Raw genomic sequence first — 21803 nt, 5'->3', positions numbered from 1 at the left:
TCAGAGCAACACACATAAAAATTCCTTTCCCGATAATTGTCTTTTTTTCTTTGAAAAATTTTTTAATATAAATTTTCTCGGCAAGGATTTCGTTACAACACAATCCAGTCAGTGATCAGTAAAGCATAAACCTTGTGAATTGTCTTCGACAATAGTTAATGATATCGGGAAACAATTAAAAAAATAAAAAAAGAAAAACAAACTTCATCGAAACATACGAAAATTACAGTGAGAGAGTATTTAAAATGAATAAGGAAAAATCAGAGAAACAATCATAACGAATGTAAGGCAATTTACGTTTACAATTTTTACATTGTACACCTTTTGACAGGTAATTCGTGTATTGAACGAGTGAGCGATCGAATATACACAACGTGTTTTTCGGCTATTGCTATAAAATTGATATGGTAAGATAAGAGGTAATATTTACAATGTTTTTTTTTCACATCACATGACACGATGAAACATTTTTTTAACTTAAATATTGAAGAAACCTGCGTTATCGCAACGTCGAGTAGTAGCAGAGATGCAGTATAAGCGTCGCGTGCTTTCATGTCTAACATAATATCGCGACTACTTGATATTCGAATTTCGGGTCGTTGGCCAAAGGGTAGGTGGAAGAGAACGAACCGTTGGCGGGTTTTCGCTCAGAGAGCCAAGAAGTTTCGGGCTTTGCGAAGGAGAGAAGGCCGAGGGTTGGGTTGTGGACCTCCGGCACAGATGTTGCGATATTAATGATTCTCTCAGGCATCCGAACCAGCATCAACTTGACGTCGTCCCGTGGCGTGTGTGCCGGATGACCAAAAGACGTCACAGCCTGCGCTACCACTTCGATGTAATCGGCCTATATTCACCTGCCTAATGATGCGTGAACCAAATTTCTACCTTCGGCAGGGTCGTAAAATTCTTAATGAAAAAATATAACCCCCCTGACCATTCGTTCTTTGGTGAAAATTGTTGTCCGTAAGAAAAAAAAAAAAAAAGAAATGAATAAATGAATTCATTGGTAAATGGAAATTCAAACTAATGACAAATGGAAATGACAGTGCGTTAAAAATTTAATGTATTATTTATTTCAATCGGCATTCTTTGCTAAAAGCTCACAACCACCTTTTTCTTCGGGCCCAGCATTATTTTCGAAAGTTTTCGAACGAGTAGTAATTGTTATGTGAAATTAGCGTAAGTGATTAAGACTAGAGAAATATTGCATTGATTACAAAATTATTACAAGGATTACATTTTTAATTTTAATCAGCATTCTTTGCAAAAAGCTCACAACCACCTTTTTCTTCGGGCCCAGCATTATTTTCGAAAGTTTTCGAACGAGTAGTAATTGTTATGTGAAATTAGCGTAAGTGATTAAGACTAGAGAAGTATTGTATAGATTACAAAATTATTACAAGGATTACATTTTTAATTTCAATCAGCATTCTTTGCAAAAAGCTCACAACCACCTTTTTCTTCGGGCCCAGCATTATTTTCGAATGTTTTCGAACGAGTAGTAATTGTTATGCGAAATTAGCGTAAGTGATTAAGACTAGAGAAGTATTGTATAGATTACAAAATTATTACAAGGATTACATTTTTAATTTCAATCAGCATTCTTTGCTGAAAGCTCACAACCACCGTTTTCTTTGGGCCCAGCATTATTTTCGAAAGTTTTCGAACGAGTAGTAATTGTTATGTGAAATTAGCGTAAGTGATTAAGACTGGAGAAATATTGTATTGATTACAAAATTATTACAAGGATTACATTTTTAATTTTAATCAGCATTCTTTGCAAAAAGCTCACAACCACCTTTTTCTTCGGGCCCAGTATTACGTGCGAAACTTTTCGAATTAGTGACGCTTGAAGAGTTGATTGTTATGTGGAACTAGCGTAACTGATTACGACTACAAATATTACAAAAATATTAAAAAAACAAACCATTTTTGAATCTACTTTGCGAAAAATTTCTGTACGAAACTTCCCACACTCTGTTGTAAGTTTCATTCGGATACGGATCAGTGAATCGACCATAAGTTCACTGTTTAATTAATTTACAAACGCAACAAATTAGTAAATTGTGTAGTTAATTTAAACAAGTTTCTGCGTTTCCTTATAAATTTCAGTAAAATCAAACATCTTTAACGTAAATTTGAGGCAAATACATAGTAATGAATTTACATCACCACACCGAGCTTGTAAAATTGCAACCTGATTTCGTAACTTGACAACACTGTCGTACGGTAAATGGTGTAAAAAATTTGTAATCATATTTAACAGTGTAACTGTTCCAAATTTCATATCAGCAAATTTTAGTATCGTCAGAATGTTAGTTTTAGCTTGTTTCCTGTTCTCCACCTTGCTTTACGAACGGTGGAAAAAGATGTTGGGCATATTTTTCGTCGATCGTGATCCATCCGTACAGCTTTACTACAAACGTTAGTTACGCGATCATCGATCCTTCCGTACAGCGACGCGCCGAAGCGTGGAGGAGGAGAAGTTCTCCGTCAAAGTCGCTGGTTGAAATAGTTTCAGGCCACTTAAGAGGAAATCGGCGATTACGTAGCGACGATGGGAATAGCAGGAATTCTTGCATCGTGTAACCGATGCACGCGTTTCGGTGAGAATCGCGATGTGCTCAGCGAGGCGACTCGAAGCCCATTTCTCCCGAAACATACTTGGGATACCCCACATACGCAATGACGATTTGTCCAAATTAATATCGGATTAACTAACCAAATTCCCGTTGCTCAGTGGTCAGAATTACGCACCCTGCACCGGGCGACTAATTTCATTCGCCGTCTTACGACTCGACTCTGATTATTGTGAGACGACCTTGTCTCCGTTTACATTCGTCGAAAATTTCTTGAGCAGAGTGGAATATTGCAGGCATTTATTTTGCAATTGGTGAATTCCTCTAGGATGGCATTTCGGGAATTTCGGTTGATTTTTTTTTATTTATTTTTTTTTTTCTTTCACAAAGGAAATGTTTAAACATTTTAGTAGATTCTAGTTACGCGTTTCTGAGGTATTCCAGAGTAAATTTGGCTTGTTACATCATCGTTTAAATTTACGAGGGCGACGCACGGAGTGCAATTTTGACAGAGTGTAAATGGATGAAAATTCATTGCCTGCAAGGTTTTTCACTTCATATTTGTAGCATAATGTACGGATTTTTCTGGCATAATCTACTCGCAAATGCTGACAAATCGTCACAGAATTTTTTCAATAGCTACACTTTGAAAGAGAAACGATCATTTTTTATAATCGTGACAAAAAAATTAGCCCTTTTTCAATATAAGATTTAGGCCATCTCACTCCGAGGTGAGAGTTTAGGCAAAATCCTGTGACAATGTGTGTACGATACTTGAAAAAAAAAAATAAGAAAAAAAAAAAAACGACGTCTAAAAATTTACCTTACGTGCAAATTTGAAAAATCAAAAATTAACGCAAAATTCATTTAAAGTTGAAATTCTCAAAGAGTTACAATTCCCAAACTCGTCCGAATAAAAGATTTTCAGCGAGTTCGTATTCGAAAAGAGTAAAAAATTCGAAAATTGGACTCAATGCGTGAGTTTGAAAAATTTTGTTGCATCCACCATCAACACAGAAAACTAGGACAGAAAAAAGTATCAAAATTCTGCGAGATAACGCCATCAGTTTTTAACGAAATTTCAGAAAAACTGAACCGACGTCTGCGAATGAAAATCAATTATTTGAGATACTTGAGCAACAATTAAACCGAATTGTTTGAAGTTATTTTTTTTTTTTTTTTTTTCATTTTTAGTCGCCGTTCTTTTATCCTTGCCCTTTTCTCACAAATTTCAGCTACAGTTTGTGAGGGGAGTTAAAAAAAATGCCAATTTCATTCACCCGCATTATTAATACCTCTCTTGATGATTAATATTTTTTTTTTAACGTCAACCAGCGATCAATGCGATCAAAATAAATTTGCTTGAAAAATTGACGTAGGTGTGATTATTCGCCGTTTTAATTCTATCCCGTCTTTGCTCGTTGAAAACTTTCCGATTCCCTCGAAAGTTGAGAATCACAAAGCATCGTGTCTGGATTTAATTGTACATATCTATCCGCAGTTTTTTTCTGCTCGTTTTCTCCACCGCCTCATCGAGCCCAGTTCTTCCCAATAGAGAGCGACGTCTTGAATTTTGTTCCCACTTTCCTTCTTCGTCGGTAATACCGGAACTAAGAGGAAGAAGATCAGCTCGAGTATGCTTATCAGACTGAATCCCATGAATACACCACAAATTCCACCGATGTTACCTTCAAGCATAAAAAAAAAAAAAAAACGGTTGGCCGACAGGGCAGTTCGTACAAAAAACGTAAAATAATAACAATAAAGTCGAACGACCAATTTATATCTGCTGTCACGTGTATATTGCATGATATGATTTTTCGCTTATTGTTCAAAATTCAGAATTTGTTGTGTTTTGTTTTTTCTTTCACTTACAGTAATTTAATATCTATCCAAATAGTTCGTAAATAATTTTTTATCCCAGACATACTTTTGAAAGAGTAAATTGACCATAAAATGACAAGAGACCTTTTTTCTAAGGCGTTCAATTCTCTACAAAAATATTAAGCTAATTATAAAAATCAGAATGATCAAAAACTATTTTTCCTGTGTTATTCTTAGAAAAAATAGTTTTTTTTCGAAATAGATCAAATTCTTTTTTTATTTATTTTTTTTAAACACCCTGGCGTAGACACTACATATATGTGAATGAATTACGTACATTCGCGTCTCTTTTTATCACCGCTTACGCAATAATTTGATAATCTAGAATATCTCGAATATAGAGAAATGACGATTCATTAATTCCACTCGTTGAAGAATCATTCTAATTATGTAGCATTTACGATTATACTATTACATCTTTTCAACTGATTTGTGTTTTCTTTTTTTTTTTTTTGTTGTTGTTGTTTTACTATTAACGTCAGAAAATAGTTTAAGGACTAGCAAAAATTTTCTATGGAATTCTTACATCACGCTGATCAAACGACACCGAATCTGCAATGAGACTTTGTTATTTAAAAATCAGATAATATATTGTCAATATTTAAGATATTTCCTTTTCTAACCAAAGAACCTTTGCATTCAAAAAGGTGATGATGAATTATGAATTCATTTTCATCCGCGACAAATCGCCCTATTTTATAACCTCGATTGATCAGTGTTCGGTATTTTAATTACCGATGGAGCAGCCGATCGTAATTTATTATGAACACCCAGTTGTGTACTGATTCAATTCAAATCTCCGATGATCATTGGCGAATTCACAAACATAACGTCCGGAATACCCGTTTAAAATAAATAATTCGTTGTCGAATCGTGAGACACAATCGGATATGAATACCATTCACTTTGTAATCGCAATGAATTGATGGCGAAATCATCATTACGGCGATGATCATTGCCGGATGATTCGAGTCTTGGATGAACGGTCATTGACTCAAAAATGTCACAAGTTTGAGAAAATTTAAAAATCACATTCTATAAATCAACGGAACTTGAATGACTCAACTTTACGTTATTTGATCTCTTCTTTGCGGGTGGTGAAAAAAGTAATCTTGTGTTCGTTGAACAAAATCTTTTTTTTTTTGAAAATATCGTATCACGAATGAAATATGGACGTGAATCGTACGTATAATCGAATGGACTAAATCATTTTCAGTCCAAGTCCACCAATTGTTATTTAATATTTTCCATACATGCTTTCTGACATCGAAACTACTTATTAATTGTTCGCAAATCACGCAGAATTTTTGTCAACTTTATCTCCATTAGTTAACAAGCCGCGGTTTATCTCAATAATAAGAAGCTGTTGCCAAATGACGTTAATAGATCTTGTGAAAATATGCAACGATAATTGTCGAAACAAAATAAAAGAGAGATGTATTCGATTGATTCATTTCGGAATTTATATATATCTGTAAAGTAAATGTATGTTCAGTCGGAGGGATGAATTTCGAACTGATTTATTTCAATGTCAGGAATAAATTGTCAGAAAAAAAGCATCGAGTCGAATATATCACTTATTTCGTGATTAATCCGAGCGTGATATTTTGTTGAATCAAAAGCTCTGTGTGTCGGTTCGAAAAATTTTTATCACCGAATTGTAATATGCTTGAGTCGAGAAATTTGAATCTATTGATTGAACTTAAGTTTCAGTTAAATCGGAGGCGACGATGCAGGTTGGAAAAACGTGACCTTGAAAAAATATATTTTGTTGATTTAACACGCATCATTTTTCACAGTGAAATCACCAGGAACTGATCGCGTTAACTGAAATCATTACGAATACTGGAAAGTTGAAGAAATTTCGTGGGAGCGTTGCATGAAATTATAGAAATCGTTGTAAATTTTGCCGTGAATGATAAATGGTTTCAATTTTTAAAAATTCTATTGATTTCCGTATCATCGTGTAATTTTCGGTGATTTTGTGATTTCTTGTGATTTCTATCTTGTCCGGAAATCACTGGAAATTATAAGAAATCATGGACAACATTTGGAATCAGCGAAAATTACTGGATTAGGTAGACGCCAATAAAAATCACTTGAAACCAATGCTAACGAATTGAAACCATTAATTTGCTTGCCAAGTAAATGGTTCGCCTGTCTTGAAGTTCAAACTTTATTCGACAACATCGATCGTCTTGCAATTGAAGCAACGTGGCAGCTTAATCCATCCGCAATTCTACGCATGGGATGAAAGTCGATGCATCCGGATTTCAATTGAATAGCATTGAAATATGATTCTATTTCGACTGAATATTCCGAACAATCCGTGCAAGATGTGATAAGCGATGTGCCTGTAAGCTAATCCTGGATTTGCTCAAGCAGCTGTTATTGCATATTAAGCATGAAACGATACAAACACCGAGTCCAAATACGAGTATATTAATCTGAGCACCTTGGAACTATCTGGGACACGGATTTTATATTACCTAATAATTTAAGAATATTTTCTGCAGTCTTCAAGTCTCCTTTACTTGCGAGCTGGCTTTCAGAAACGAAATCGAAAAATTTTTTTTTTTTACAAGTTTTTTTTTCAAAATTGTAATCCTGTGATTGATTCTAACGAATGATTTTTCTATCATTTTTTATAGTAGCGTGATAAACTTTTTCTATTGAATTAATTTGAGAAACATACATGTAACTGTTATTTCAAGTTTTAATCTTGCGAGCAAATACCAAAAATAGGTGGTAAATTACTTGAAATATTGTGATAATATGACGCCTTCTTCGACTGAAAAATGTTGCGAACCAATCAAATAGAATAAATGTTCCAGTAGACATTAAATTTCATTTCTAAAGTAACCGGAAAATTCTAGTAAAACCGGTATCGTTACAATTAAATGGTTTAAACATTGTTGAAATTACGAGAAAACATGTGATCACCCAAAAAATCACCTCCATTTATGGTCATTACCAGTAATAATACCTTACTTTGATCAAAAATGGATCCGTTCAATTATTTTACGCAAAAAAACTCATTTCACGGGAACACTCTACGTGAATAAATATCCTCAACCTTTATAAAAAAAGATTCGAATCACATTCCAAGTACATGTCTGTTAATTTACAATAAAAGCGAGTGCTTGTGGATTTTCAACGTGGAGGATGAGTTGACGGAAAAAAGGTCTTCGGTCTCCTGATAAAATCGTGTCGTTTTTTGGGATAAGCGAGATTAATTCGTTCGTTTGCTTTATGAAATGAAATCATCGATTAGAGCAGTCCTGACAAGCTTAATGTACGTGATTGTTATGATGTACTTATTGTTAGTGTCGAATGTGGCAAGAGAGGAAAAAACTGGAAAGGCTCACTCACTCAGCAGCTCGTACCAGTAATATGTGATGTCCTGCTTCAATCTGGGTACAGAGTCATCGCCAAAATATATGTGGATGATGCTGCGATCTGACGAGTTACTGTTATTCCTAGAAGACATGAAATGTAATAGCATCGACTGCCTGAAAGAGGACGAAAAAAGAGGATAATAACTAAGGCTTGACGTGTTTCAAAGGATCCCAAAAGGATGAATCGCACAAATTGAACAACATTCCTAATTTGTGATGGAAATGAAGTTGAAAAAATTTTTATAACCCAACGCAACATATCAAAAATTCGAAAGAAGGTTTTACAATTAAAAGGCTTAAAATGGTCAAACTCAAGTGTTTTTCATCCGATTTTAATATTTTTAAACTCATTTTTCTCACTGATGAATTTCCCACAAGTGGACTGAAAAACACGCGATAAATGTTACGTTAGAGTAACATCGTACCTCAAAAATGTAACAGTTGTCGAACATCTGTTGTACTTTACTTGTGTATTTTGTTTTTTTTTTTCATTCCGGAGATAGCTATCTGTAGAAACAAAAATTCGGGGAACCTTTGCAGATCTTTGTAGTGAAAAACACGAACTCAAAACATCGAAATTGGATTCAAAAACAACAGATTTCAATCATTTTTGATTCAGACGGTCTGGCCTAAGCGAATGTACATTTAGTCTACGTAGAGTAGGACAAAATTAGATCTCGAATATTTTCGGTTATAAAATGTAGGGTTTTCAACGTATCATATCATCGATTGTAACCTTTATTAAGAATTCCGAAGGAAGAAATTCTGAAAAAATTTGGATGGAAATTAATCCTTCATTGTCACACTGGGTCAAATTGATCCACATCGGATTTCAGAAGGCTGTTACATGAAAACTAGCAGTCTGACATCAAGTAAAAAAATACGGAACACACTTCGAACATTCTAGAATAAGGATCCATAATTAGTTTTGGGAAAATGAAATGTCCTACTCAAAAAGTTTAAACTTTATCAAGTTTTAATATTATTTTACAAAATTGATGGATGACATGAGCATATTCGTTCTGACACCCGAGTTTGGTAGATGGAAGAAGAGGATCAATTTCTACCCTTTCTTCATCAGTTACAGATATTTATTTCCAAAGTCAAACGACGGGACTATTTGACCCAGTGTGATATCGAAGTGCTTAATTCGGTACCCGGTGGGGATCTACCATCAGTCTGCTTAATCTTCAGAGAATTTCATATTTCAAAGAAAACCACACAAGTTCTTTGAAAATTCAATTCCGTTGGAACCCTTTATGCATTTTTATAGAACCTGGTATGCAACTTTTTCTCATCGCTGCACAGCTTTCGAAATATACTGGTGATAAAAATTAAGCTCCTACTATTTTTGGCTGACAAGAGGTTCGAATTTGAAACGTTGTAACTTTGCGTAAATTGCAAGTAGAAAGTTGAATCAAAAAGGATTTTGAGGCTGCAAATCTTGGCTTCATGCTCCATTTTCCCTGTTTATTGATCGACGAATTTTTTCTGTTATGGTCCTATCCTTACCTCACCCGTTTGAAATTTGTAATGTGAACCTTCGATTTCGCGCGATCACACGCGATGAACAGAATTCTTTTTTAAGGCAGCCGTTCTATAGGTTGAAATTTTCCCATCAAATGGTTTTTTTCAAATTTTGTCTGCCAATTTTTTCTCACCAAGTTTTCCAATATCAATAGAAATAGTATCCAGAAAACTTTGATCGTAACGGAAATCGAGTTTTGACAAGAAAATTTGTTCACAAAAAAAAAAAAAAAAATACAAACTTTCGATAAAAATCTTGAATTTAAGACCGAAGCTGGAGAACATAAAATTTTTTCCTCTGAAAACACGTGTTTTTGACTTTTCCTGAGCACTAGGCCTAGAACTGATTCCGTGACCAAAAGAATCCGACAGTTTTACATCGATCACATGCTGGTTCATATTTTTTTCGTGATAAGGATACGTCGAAACTTCGAGCCATGTAAAACTCAGTTTGTACAAAATTTGAAAATTGATCGAAGCGTTTCTCCTGTACCGTAAGAGCTAAAGGTTTAAAACTTTTCAGATTTTAGCATCTTATAATTACACTGGGTATTTCCAAGTAAACGTCGCGGTATGTTGGGTAGCCTACCTCTAAGGGAAATAAATATCGGTAATACAGACCTACCGAGTTAACGGCAGTTAGCGCCTTTAAAGTTCTCGCGAGTGAGCTAGAACTGCCCGTGTTCCCAATTTGTGTGGATTTGGCCAAGCAGTTGTCTCGTTGTTTATAACCTATGCCGAAGCATTCAGTGATCGCGATCCGCGGTCATGTTAAAATTATTATGACTCGATTGATCTGTTTTACCGATATTTGTTCCCCTTAGTGGTAGGCAATCCAAGATACTGCCATGTTTACTTGGAAACTCCCGGCAAAATTGTTGAACTTTCCCAAAGATAGAAATGTTTAAATTACGTAATGTTGTTGGGAAAATCCGCTTCTGTGGGCAGGCTGGTGACACTATTCGAAACAAAGTAACGGACATCGTTACAGTCTGGATAACATTCGCTGCAGTCGATGCCTGTGACAGCCTCGTACTTCATCGGTCCGTAGTACCTTTCACTGTTGAGATTTGTTTCGTCGTCAGGAACTTCGTGAGGAAAGAGGACCCACCATTTCGCTGAAATGGAGCAAGTTTCGCTCAGTACCGAAGCCATGAGAGCAGAACCAGAAGTAGCGCCCTGACGGGAAACTTTTTGACCCTCTGACTACACGCCTATTTTTCTCCCTCGGATCGATGGATGCGAGAATTTGGCCAAATCGAAAAGTGGTTTCGTTCCCTCTGACGGCTATAACTTGGATGAATCGCTTCGTTTCGTTCGATTGACCCATCAATCGGCACCTTGACCCTTCATGGACCCGGGACAATTTTGACAAACACTACGCTGCATGGGGAAACTTTTCCTCAATACTTACACTTGCCTTGAGGAAGCTGGTCTCGAGAGGAGAAAATCAAGTCTCCAATCACTGATATTGAATAGAGTATTATGCACAATGTTTCGCAAAGAAAAATATATTAGGAACTCTGTTATACGCAAGCTGGTGCAGATATTAACCTGATGTGGTTGCCGTTCCGAAAACTATGTACGTGTGTGAAAATTTAAGTTATTCGAAAGTAATGTTTCCAGTCCAGTTAAAATAGGAATTAGCGATTGAAGGTATTGTGTCCGATTCTTGTCTTTTTAGAATTATTATACTAAAGATAGTATATCAGGTTGAAGTGCGTACCGTTAATGCAACGATGCACTATTACCAAAAGATTGTTACTTCGTGACTGTAGGACGGTTTGAGAAATATTCAGTAGAGAAAACACATGCCTACTACTAATGTTTTGAAAACTCAACATGTTCAAAGTTGTTCCCGGGTTTCAAATGTAATGTTGAAAAGTTGCTCTCACTATTCGAAGTTTTTTCATCTAAATAACGCGGGGAGATTGTCATTTCTTTTTGAAATTCTTACCAATCAGCCCAATTAAAAATATTCAGGATTTGGCTGCATTTTTGTTTCCATGGGTTTTCGACCCTCATGTACTCAAACCTGAAGTCGTTTTCGATCTGCATAACCGGAATTTCAAGAAAACAACAAAATTCAACGTTTTTGGCTTTTTCCTCGAAAACTGCTATAGATAAATGAAAAATGACTTGACCGTTGTGTAGAGCGGAAAATTCTACATCGAATTATGTTTTCGTATGTCGAAAATGGAGTCGGATCAACAAATTAAGAAAAAAGAACTTCTACTTATCGACGGCATCTGGGGAATTTTTGTGAAGTAATTTCTTTATTAAAAAAAAAGAAATTCTACTTATCGACGGCATCTAGGGAATTTTGGTGAAATGATTTCTTTTTTATTTTTTTTTTTTTTTTGAAAGTGAAAATAAAAAACGGACTTCAAGTACATATTGTTTACCAATTTTCATAATTTTTATTTTGTTTTGCAAATAATCTTAAATTGAAGGTTACTCTCGTGATTTATGAAAGAAGATATCTCTATTGGGGTTTTTTTCAAAATTTTCACTCTTCAGATCGACGCGATATAAATCATTTTCAAGGTTTACTTAGTTAAAATGTGTAAGGAATAGTTTTAGGAGTAAAAAAATGTTCATAAACAAAAATCAGCATCGTAAGAACCGTCAAAAAGTGAATTTTGCGTTCAAATCTTACACGATTAGAAACTCCCAAAAGAAATGCCTGGCAGATTTTCAATTTTCATTTTTTTTTACCCTTAATTTCCAGAATATAAGGCACTTATTTTCATTTTCATTGATCCTCTAACAAATCTACAAACTTTGGAACCGAATCACAAGGACTATTGCTGGTGAATTTTCCGTTCTAGTATACGTTTCATATGATTCACAGCTACAACGAACGAAATTGTAGGTTCTAGACAATCATAATTGTTCAGGCTTACATTTATTGCTGTTCAAACACGGAAGGTCAGTCATATCACAGGTTCTACGACCATCTGTAAATCGAAATCGCGTGTAAACAATCAATCACAATTTCCTGCAGTGTCTACAATTGGTCTTAAAATTATATTCTATCTTCCTCTTTGTACACCTATTTATTAGCAATTTTTTTATTTGTTGAAAAAGTAGAACGTTAAAGCACAAAGCTTTTTTACAAATATCAATCTACACTCACCTCTCTTAGGGAAAAAAAAGGGCAGGCAATTACACGTCTCCCATATATCGTCAACGCGACAGTTTACGATACAATCGCTGTACGTGTATCCGGTGAATAATTTTTGCAGCTCCGTATTAAATATGCATTTCCGCTTTCGTACAGGATAACTGATTATTTCATCAGGTGTAAAAAACACTATCGCTTCTAGCCTTAAATACGTTTCAGTTGACGGGGATATCATTTGTTCAATTACCCCGCCACTTGGATTATCAGGATAATCTTCTGCATTGAATATAATTATCTAAGGACAAAAAAATGTACGTGAATCGTAAATATTTGGTGACTCAATAAATGGAGAAAATTAAAGTCAACGAATTACTGTGAATCTACTGAATTTCAGTGATCAGTGTTTATGGAGCCGCGTTTTTATGATTATATTGTGAATACTAAGGATTAGCGCTGAAATTGAAACTTACAGCTTTTATGGTAATGGGCGAAAAATTTTATCATTCGAAAATTATAGGAAATGCATAAAATACAAATCACATTTCTACGTGGCTTAAATGCAATACAAAATACAGTACACCGATAGGTATATAATAGGGTGATCCTTATTTAGGGCTTGAACGGATTTTTTAGCAGATACAGATTTTTCATATCCCTCAAAAATTACAAACACAATTTTTACCATATGCACTTCCGATTGCAAGGAACAAACACAATTTGTATTTAACTCATTACAATTTTTTCCGTCATCTTACTTCAACCTCAATACAACATTGGTAAGTAATTTTGATTTTTTTTTTTTTGCCCCAATTACAAATCACCCATGTAATTTTAATTAACATGCAGATTAAATTGAAATATAATTATTGTATGTAATTACAAATTGTAATAGGACAATGCCCAACACTAACCTTCCAACCTTTACCTGGTGGTATTGTGTAGTAGTAATCGTCAAGCAATGGTTCGATCAAAATAGTTAGACCAGTAGCAACTCCAGGTGCTATCGCTCGTAAAACTTTGCTTTGATATTCGGTTTTGTTGTAATCAGATGCCCTAATTTTAAGAGTTTGGTATTAACTGAAATAACTGCATGCATCAGAAACGAGTCAATGTGCAATTAGTTCACAATATATAATATAATATCTCACGGTATAAACTCGTCATTCTGACGAACGTAATTGAATGTGCAGCAGTAGCCGTCCTGGGTTTTTCGAAAAGTAAAAAGATTCGTACACGGCCTCTGCTTCCCTCGGTAAGTACAGCCCAAAATAACCTCGTGACACTTCGGCGTTAACTGGTGAAACAAACAAAACATGCGCAAAATTACGTCCGACAATGAAACGATTGATTTGCAGTCCTGCAACAAACAGGAAGTCCTGCTTCGTAAGTTGTGCGATTTTTTTCTCATTGTCCTATTTCCAATTGGATGCTTCGACACTGGAACTCATCGCGGCATGACTTGAATTTTTAAGAAAGGGTAGGAAGCTGGAAATATGAAACTTAACAAAGTAGCTCATCGGACAATTTTTTTATGGGGTCTAAAATCGTCCAAAAAAGTGAACGTATTTGACGAATGGCTCCATAAATGGATGAATTTTTAATGAACGAAACGAATATTAAACTGTTACGGCACGGAAATTTTGTATCTGATTATGAGCAACAACCCGAGACAAAAATCAACGGAGTCGTTATTTTAACCCTTTCAGTCACGGTGGGATTCTCAGCGTCCCACCTTTAAAACTTCCATGTCGTAGCCTTATCACAATTTATTTACAACTTCAAATGATCGTTGTTAATTCTTATAACTCCAAAAACCCTCGAGTAACAAGTTTCATTGAATTTTGATAGTTTTTCGGTTTTACGTCCGCCATATTGGCTCCGCCATCTTGGATCTAGAAATTATCAAATTCTGACTTCAGATTCGTGATCAGCAACCCCGAAAACACCCCGAGTAACGAAAATCATTCGAAAATAAGGGTTCGATCGCACCAAAAAAATATGTTTTCTTACTGATACTTTCTTATCTTGTCGATAAAAATCGCATTGATTGAATAAGTTAAATTGAATGTAACAATATCAAAACACGAAATGGAAGAACAAAAATTATGAGAAATGTTTAAAGGCAGCTGTAAATGGTAAAGCAATTTACTATTTTATACTAGCCGAAAATTTGCAGTAATTGTAAGTTCAATTTTTAGCTACAAAAACAAAACATATAATAAAATTGCCAATTATGTTCGGAGGCTAAGATCGAATTCATAAATTAACGACGTGCACTTTCATTTCTATGTATCAAAACATGAAGTAAAAACAACAACAAATTGATTGCTATACAGCAGAATTATGTAGTACGCCTACCCTTACCGACCGAGCAATCTCACCGTTCCTCTGCCTACATTAAATGAACAAACGAACGGAAAGGGTTCAAATTTTGACGGTGTGTCCCTCTTTTGTAGCGAAATTCAAGAAAGTCACAGCTATCCCGAAAATCGTTAAAAAAAACGTGTGATTTTTTGACACGTGTTGCTATTCTCACATTTCCCGCATTTTAAGGGCAAAAAGTGCATAGCTGAGATCCTTTGAGCAATTGCGGCAAGAATCGTGGATAAATTTGAGCCATCGTCAGACTGTTTTTGTACTAGGAATTGCAATAATTACGTAAATGAAAGATGCTCTCACAATCAGCTCAACGCACGGCCAAACAAACGCTCATCGAAATTTGAACCCTTTTCGCTCGTTTGTTCATTTAATATAGGAAGAAAAATAGGCGGTTTGCTCGGTCGATAAAGGTAGGAGTACTACGTAACCTTAATATACTAAATTAACCTTCTTTTGTTCAGAATCACTACAGATAGATAAAGCTTACACTAATGTATATTTTCATGAAGCTACTAACATTTTTCATTATTTCATTGGGATCATACTCCCCGTTGTAAAAAACCTTGAGCATATTATGGAGAGCTTGATGCTGTTTTTCAAATGACACGTAGTCGTAATCGTACAAATTTCCCAAGTACCTGAGCAGCCCCAGAATCTCTTCTGACGATGAGTTTGAAATATTTGCTCTGAAACTGTAATGCAGAAAATGATTACGACGCTTTCACTTGACGGGATTCAGGGAGATAATTTTCCGTGTGTGTTACGGTACGAATTATATTCTTACATCGATTCGGCTAATGAGCTTGCAGATTTGTAACTAATTCGGTTCAAAGTACACAAGGCCAACGCTGCAAATTTCCAAATTTCATTACCTTCGGTCCTTCATGATGAAAAACAAAGGAACAAGTAAATGGTCACAGTTTACCGATCTAAAAAAATTAAACATTCCAACGTTATAGGTCATGATAGAGCGTTTCAGATACGTTAAGAACTATTTTGTCACCCGATGATTCACATTCGATGCCAACATTTCCAGAAAGAAGTTCATTTCAATGAAGAATATTTGGTAGCTATTTTGTTACAAAATGCATTGTATCGGCAATAAAGAAATTCAAATGCTATAAGAAGAAAAGCCTTTTTTGACAAAATAGAATACTTGTTTTGAATTTTTTCATAAAAATCAGGATAATTCCTCACATGCTTACGAGGCATCGAATTTCATCAGATCTCATGCAGGTATGAAAAATATCTTCCTTAGATGATGTCACGATTATTTCTGAAATTGTCGGCGTTCAAGAATCGGGTGAAAAAAACTTTTCTTGTGTGTCCAAAATTTAAGTAACGATATATTAACTTATTCAGTAATAATCTAAAAACTTGTTTTTCCTCGGATGACTGTCATTTTTACAAAGCCTGAAAAAGCCTGATAAAAAATATGTAATATATTTAATTAATGGAACAATCGAAGAAAGTTATTTTCTTCCTGTACCTAAATAAAGCGCCGACTTCGATGACGATCATAAAGATGATGGTGAATGACCATTACTGTCCTTATGGTCAGTGTCCTTCGACAAAAGAATTAATTCGACACCATTTATAGCTGAAGGTGTCAGAAGAACAATTTACCCGAGCTTCGGTTAATTCTTATTCAATGGTTGCATCACAGAGATGATAATAATTACAAACTATGCTCCTCGGATTTCGAGCATACAAAATATGGTAGAAACAGAGCGTGAAATAAAGTGCGTACCAGGAAATGCAACGTTACTTGTGGGATACGGATCATTGTCCTCGGTTGTTATAATTGGAGACCTTTTGTAATCGGCGTATACATCAAAGACGACGTAAGCCGCCCCACAAATCGTCATGGTGTAAAGAAAGACCCAAATTGTTCTAGGAAAATTGAACATAGATTAGAGGCAATGATGAGCAAAATTGTGACATGTACTAACAACTACAATTTGTAATTGAAATAACAATAAAATACAGATCACGTATATAATTTGCAATTGAACGTAGTCGTAAAATAGAAAATTCATTCCTATTTTGTAATTGGAAAAAAGAAAATGCCAATTACATTTTGAAATCATAATCGAAGTGAAATAAAATATGAATTATATTTTGCATAAATTAAGTTCCAAGTGAAATATAAATTACATTGTAATTACGGCGAAATGAGAGATAAAATAATTCAGTATTACAAAGAACAAGTGTAATCTGCATACAATTTTCGTCTGAGTAAGAAAATATGGAATACAATTTTTTTTTTAAATATTAAAAAATATTTTTAGCTCATTTTACTTCAATTACAAATTATGCACGTGTTGTAATTTGTAATCCGTAATAAAAATGCAATTAACTCCAAATCGCGCGGTGCCAAATAGTGATACACATATAGTTCGGAAACTTGTATTTTGTTTCCATCCGATTACAAAATACAAATGTAATCTGCATTCTATTTTCTCCCGGTAAAAAATATAGAATACAATTTTGAAAAAACTGAAAAAGTAATTAGTAATTTATTTTACTATCGTCATTGTTACAGAAATCAATTACTAATTGCAAATATATCTTGTATTTCAATTCTATCCGATTACAAAATACAAATGTAATCTGCATTCTATTTTCTCTTAAGTACAAAATACAGAATACAATTTTCAAATACGTGAGAAAGTAATTAGTAATTCATTTTACTGTCGTCTTTATCACAAAAATCAATTCCTAATTGCAATTGTATCTTATATTTCATTACTATCCGATTACGAAATACAAAAGTAATCTGAACTCTATTTTCTCCCGAGTACAGAATATAGAATACAATTTTCAAAAAACTGAAAAAATAATTAGAAATTCATTTTACTATCGTATTTATCACAAAAATCAATTCCTAATTGCAACTGTATCTTATATTTCATTACTATCCGATTACGAAATACAAATGTAATCTGCATTCTATTTTCTCTTGATTACAAAATATATGGAATACAATTTTTGTAAAAATACAAAATTAATTTGTATTTCATTTGACTTTAATTGCAAACCACGCACGTGTCGTAATCTGTAATCTGTAATCAAAATCGGTTAATTACAATTCACACGGTGCCAAATACCGATACACGTATAGTTACGAAACCAAGGTGCATAAGTGCCGCACGGTGAGTCAATTTACCTTAACTTTATTTCTTTGAATCGGATCGAAATTTATCCCGCTAAAAGTAAACGTCGTTTTAATCATCTCACCTCTCAAGCCAATGTCGCCCCGGTTCAGTGAAATACTTGCAGCCGTTCAAGCTTGAATTTTCACAGTAGAGTTTGAGCTTTTTAACAAATGGTCTATGTCGGACTTGTCCACGCCTTTTTGGACGAATCCAGCCGTTGATTTTTGGAGGATCGATCGTTCCGCTTACACTCCGCATATTATCCGCGGCAAAGAGACCGTTATGCGAATATTCAACGTCCTTCAAGTCACTGGAAACCGCAGGATAATTTCTCCGAGGGATGTAATCCCTGGATAATTCAAATCCAGCGGAGACAGAATCTCGTTTCGCGTAGTTCAACACTAAAACTCTAACCACGTTTCCCGGTTGTTTTCTGCCGTTCTCCGGGTTTCCTCTTCTGAATATTTCATACTTGGCCCAAAAATTCCACCGGAACTACTCACCACCTTCTACTCTGGTTACGCTTTTAGTCCCACGTGTTCGCCTTCCATTTGCACAGTCGAGCCGAAGACCAATGCCGTGTGAATATACCATGCGACTGAAACGTAACGCAACGAATCAAAAATTCATTAACAAGTAAAGACCGGTTCGGGTTCCACGACGACGACCGTGAGCAAAACCTTGTACAGGCTTAATGTACAAACTCCTCGATGTATTTCCTTCCAATAATTCACCATTAAATACAATGACGAAGTGATTTTTGCAACAAGGCGTGCATTAACGTGTGAATTATTTGCGCGATATCAATTCGACACGACAAACCGACAGCTCGAAGTAGAATAACTCTGAAATACTTCACGCTATTTTTCGTTTGCAGGATAACCGATCGTTTCAACCAGACAAAATCACAAGATCACAAATTTCTCAAGTTCTGCGTTGAATTGCCAAAATGGTTGGTCTTAAAACAACGATCATATTAATTTTGATAATGCAAATACAGAGAAAGAGTGTCGGGGTAAAAAAAAAAAAAATACTTTGCTCAACTCGTGAGCTATCAAATACAATAACCACCCGAGGGAATGTCGTGAAATACGATCATGTACCATCACATAAAATTATAAACGGTCAGATCTGAAATTACATCTGACTAGACCGTGTTATACCTGTACGGCCATTTTACAACATCGAATCTATATCTAGATACTGTTTTAAATCCGGTTCAATTCAATTGTACAGGGTCAGACTCGATTACACCTGCCTGCATATAATTTCAGATTTTACAATGTAGGTATGTGTATCATCATACCCGGAAAGACATAATGTTAGTTCTGATCTTATTGTAATAAGATCATCAAAGAATCTACATTTCACATTACAATTTATCAAAGCGATAATCCACAGCTCATATGTACGATTTGCATCAGACTTTTTTTATACATATGTACGTAAGATTATTAACTCCATGTACTACCAACGATAGGTCACAAAATATGCAAAATATGCACATAAATACGATAAAGAAAAAAAGAACACTATCTGATCGACTACACAAATTCGTTCATATGGGATCGAAACAAATTGTACTATAATTGGATTTAGTATACCCATAATTTGGATTTGGATTTCCTGTCGAATTTTCCATCTGATTTTTTATCTGTAACATGCGACCAGCGACGATAAACGACACAAACAAACGGCCTACGATTCTGTGAAACATGTGGCTGTTTTTTTTTTTTCCAATAATGGAGTCTAGATCGCAGGTTTCACACGTGACTAAAAATCACTGTTCACTCGTCTATTGTATTTTGCAGACCCGGCGATTATCTTCGGTGAATTAAATTCGAGAATTTATGATTTTTTGCGAGTAATTCCGTGGCGAAAGCTTTCTGAGAACATAAATATTATACGTACATTTTATGCTGTGATATGCATAATACTCCGACGATTCCCCGCGAGAACTATTTAGCCGCACTGAGTTGTTCGTTGACGAGCAGCTGATTGAAACTAAATTTTTTTATTCACCTTGTTTCCTGTTTTCCTATCCCTATATTTTATTCCATGCTGCTATTACAAGTATCTACATATATCTACTGACTATAATATTTCATATTCATTGATCGAGGCAAACAGACGTGCATGACCTCCGTTTGCACAGGTTAAGTATTGGTGCTCAATTTGTTCGCCAATGACGAACGATAGCATATTGTTGTTTCCTTCTGTTTTCTCACCTCTTGATTCGCATGCTTTTGACCCTAAATGAGTCGAGAACCATACCTCCAAAATGATCCATGAGTAATTTTGAAAATCTAAAACATGGCGTAATAAAAGATACAATTTAAACACGTTGTTTACTTTATCAAGTGTGATATAACAACACAGATCTGCGTCTGAATGCTTCTTCAAAAAAAAAAAAAAGAATTATAGATATGAAGATTTTGATGTACCGAATCTATATCTGGTTTCCATCTTTTGCTGACCCGTATATATTACACGATATGATTTTTTTTTATTTTTCAAAATTCAGAATTTACTGTGTTTGGTTTTTGGGTTTACACTGCTTTAATATATTCAAATAGTATCTGTACGCAGAAAACCAGTTCGAACTCGTGGAAAGAGAATTTGAAAGAGAAATTGTGAAGGAGAAATTAGAAAGAGAAGAGATTCACGGTGAAACTCCGATCGATCGTATGAAAATAAAGAAAACTACAAAATAACTAGAATTTTACTGGTAGATGGATTTTCTGACGATTTTAATGTTAGTATTGTCAACTTTATAACATTTTTTTTATAAATATCGTTGCTACCATTAACGTTTAATTATAAGTAAGCGAAAATAGCGTTTTATTTGCAAAAAAATATTACGTAAGAAGTATACGTGGTACATATTTTTTATTACTATATTTCGATTCAAGAGCATCGAATCTATTATAATTACACACAATAATAACAAGCAGACGAAAACAGTTTGTTCTTGCAGACCAGTGATAATCGAATGAAGTCGATGGGTACTCGTAGTTCCATAAATATTTGCTAACAGATGGTCATTCAACTTTCATTCGCGTATTCCAGCGGTTAAGGTCATTTAGCAGTCCTACCTTTACCGACCGAGTAAACTCACCCTTTTTCTTGCTATATTAAGTAAACAAATGAACGAAAAGAGTGGAAATTTCGACGGTGTATCACTCTTATTCGAATAAAATTTACTTAAGCTGTGTAAAATGCACCTAAATTAGGATAATGTTATTTGAATTAGGTGGATACGAAAACAAACCGTAAATCAAACACATTTTTATTGAATTAAGCAAATTAAGCAGAATTCTTGGCTGGTTGTCAGTATAGTTAGTCTTCGACTGAAGTACGAAATGGAATTCGATGGTAAAAAGTTACAACGAAATTAATTACCGTTTATCACAGCCATGAATACATTGAACGACAAAATCGAACTCTTAGTTTTCAAAACAAACTCGAAAGCTCCGCAGTAAGCTCGGAGTAAGTTGGCGCGTATTAAGAGCATATCTCAAACACAATACTTTTGTATTTCTTCGGATGTTACATGTAGCCGTAAATTTATTCGCTCATCAACCTGCACATCAACATAAGTAATCAACAAAGGTTCAACACAAAATGAAAATTATCCGATAAGATATTTGAATATATCTCATCTCTTCTAAGAGATTGAGAAAATTGAACTATGAAAGGTTGTAGCTAAAAAAAAATCAACTTGGCCGCAAAAAAAAAAAAAAACACTAAA

The 21803-nt window shown here is 34.8% G+C and overlaps 1 protein-coding gene and 1 long non-coding RNA gene across 3 annotated transcripts in view; both read right to left on the bottom strand.

Moving 5' to 3' along the window:
- Positions 1-19064, bottom strand: part of LOC124186222 — a 28771-nt gene extending 9707 nt beyond the window's left edge. Inside the window, exons 1-2 of the long non-coding RNA XR_006871602.1 lie at positions 19051-19064; positions 4039-4050 (exon numbers count right to left, since the gene is read on the bottom strand). This is a non-coding gene — a long non-coding RNA (uncharacterized LOC124186222). The remainder of the gene's footprint in view (positions 1-4038; positions 4051-19050) is intronic.
- Positions 3561-20102, bottom strand: LOC124186210 (sodium channel protein Nach-like). 2 transcript variants are annotated; one of them, XM_046577709.1, is made up of 13 exons: positions 19964-20102; positions 18135-18650; positions 16645-16787; positions 16092-16170; positions 15679-15774; positions 15412-15586; positions 13664-13809; positions 13427-13568; positions 12528-12810; positions 12295-12348; positions 10302-10506; positions 7836-7942; positions 3561-4267 (listed from the first exon to the last, which is right to left on the bottom strand). In XM_046577709.1, exons 2-13 carry the CDS (start codon positions 18308-18310, stop codon positions 4071-4073), a joined length of 1803 nt encoding a protein of 600 aa, XP_046433665.1. In that variant the 5' UTR covers positions 18311-18650; positions 19964-20102; the 3' UTR covers positions 3561-4070. The 2 variants fall into 2 exon arrangements, with proteins under 2 accessions (XP_046433665.1, XP_046433667.1); XM_046577711.1 differs by lacking the exon at positions 16092-16170 and having other exon boundaries at positions 15679-15742.
- Between the last annotated feature and the right edge of the window lie 1701 nt (positions 20103-21803).

Source organism: Neodiprion fabricii, chromosome 7 (assembly GCF_021155785.1).
Source record: "Neodiprion fabricii isolate iyNeoFabr1 chromosome 7, iyNeoFabr1.1, whole genome shotgun sequence".
NCBI classification, from domain to species: Eukaryota; Metazoa; Arthropoda; class Insecta; order Hymenoptera; family Diprionidae; genus Neodiprion; species Neodiprion fabricii.
This window is presented reverse-complemented; position numbering and strand designations above follow the sequence as displayed.

Coding starts and splice junctions, on each gene's coding strand:
- LOC124186210 (XM_046577709.1), bottom strand. CDS start 18,310: ATGCGGAGTGTAAGCGGAACGATCGATCCTCCAAAAATCAACGGCTGG. Junction 16,788..18,134: donor GGGCGACATTGGCTTGAGAG/GTGAGATGATTA, acceptor CAATTTTCCTAG/AACAATTTGGGTCTTTCTTT. Junction 12,349..12,527: donor CTTTTTTTTCCCTAAGAGAG/GTGAGTGTAGAT, acceptor TTCGATTTACAG/ATGGTCGTAGAACCTGTGAT.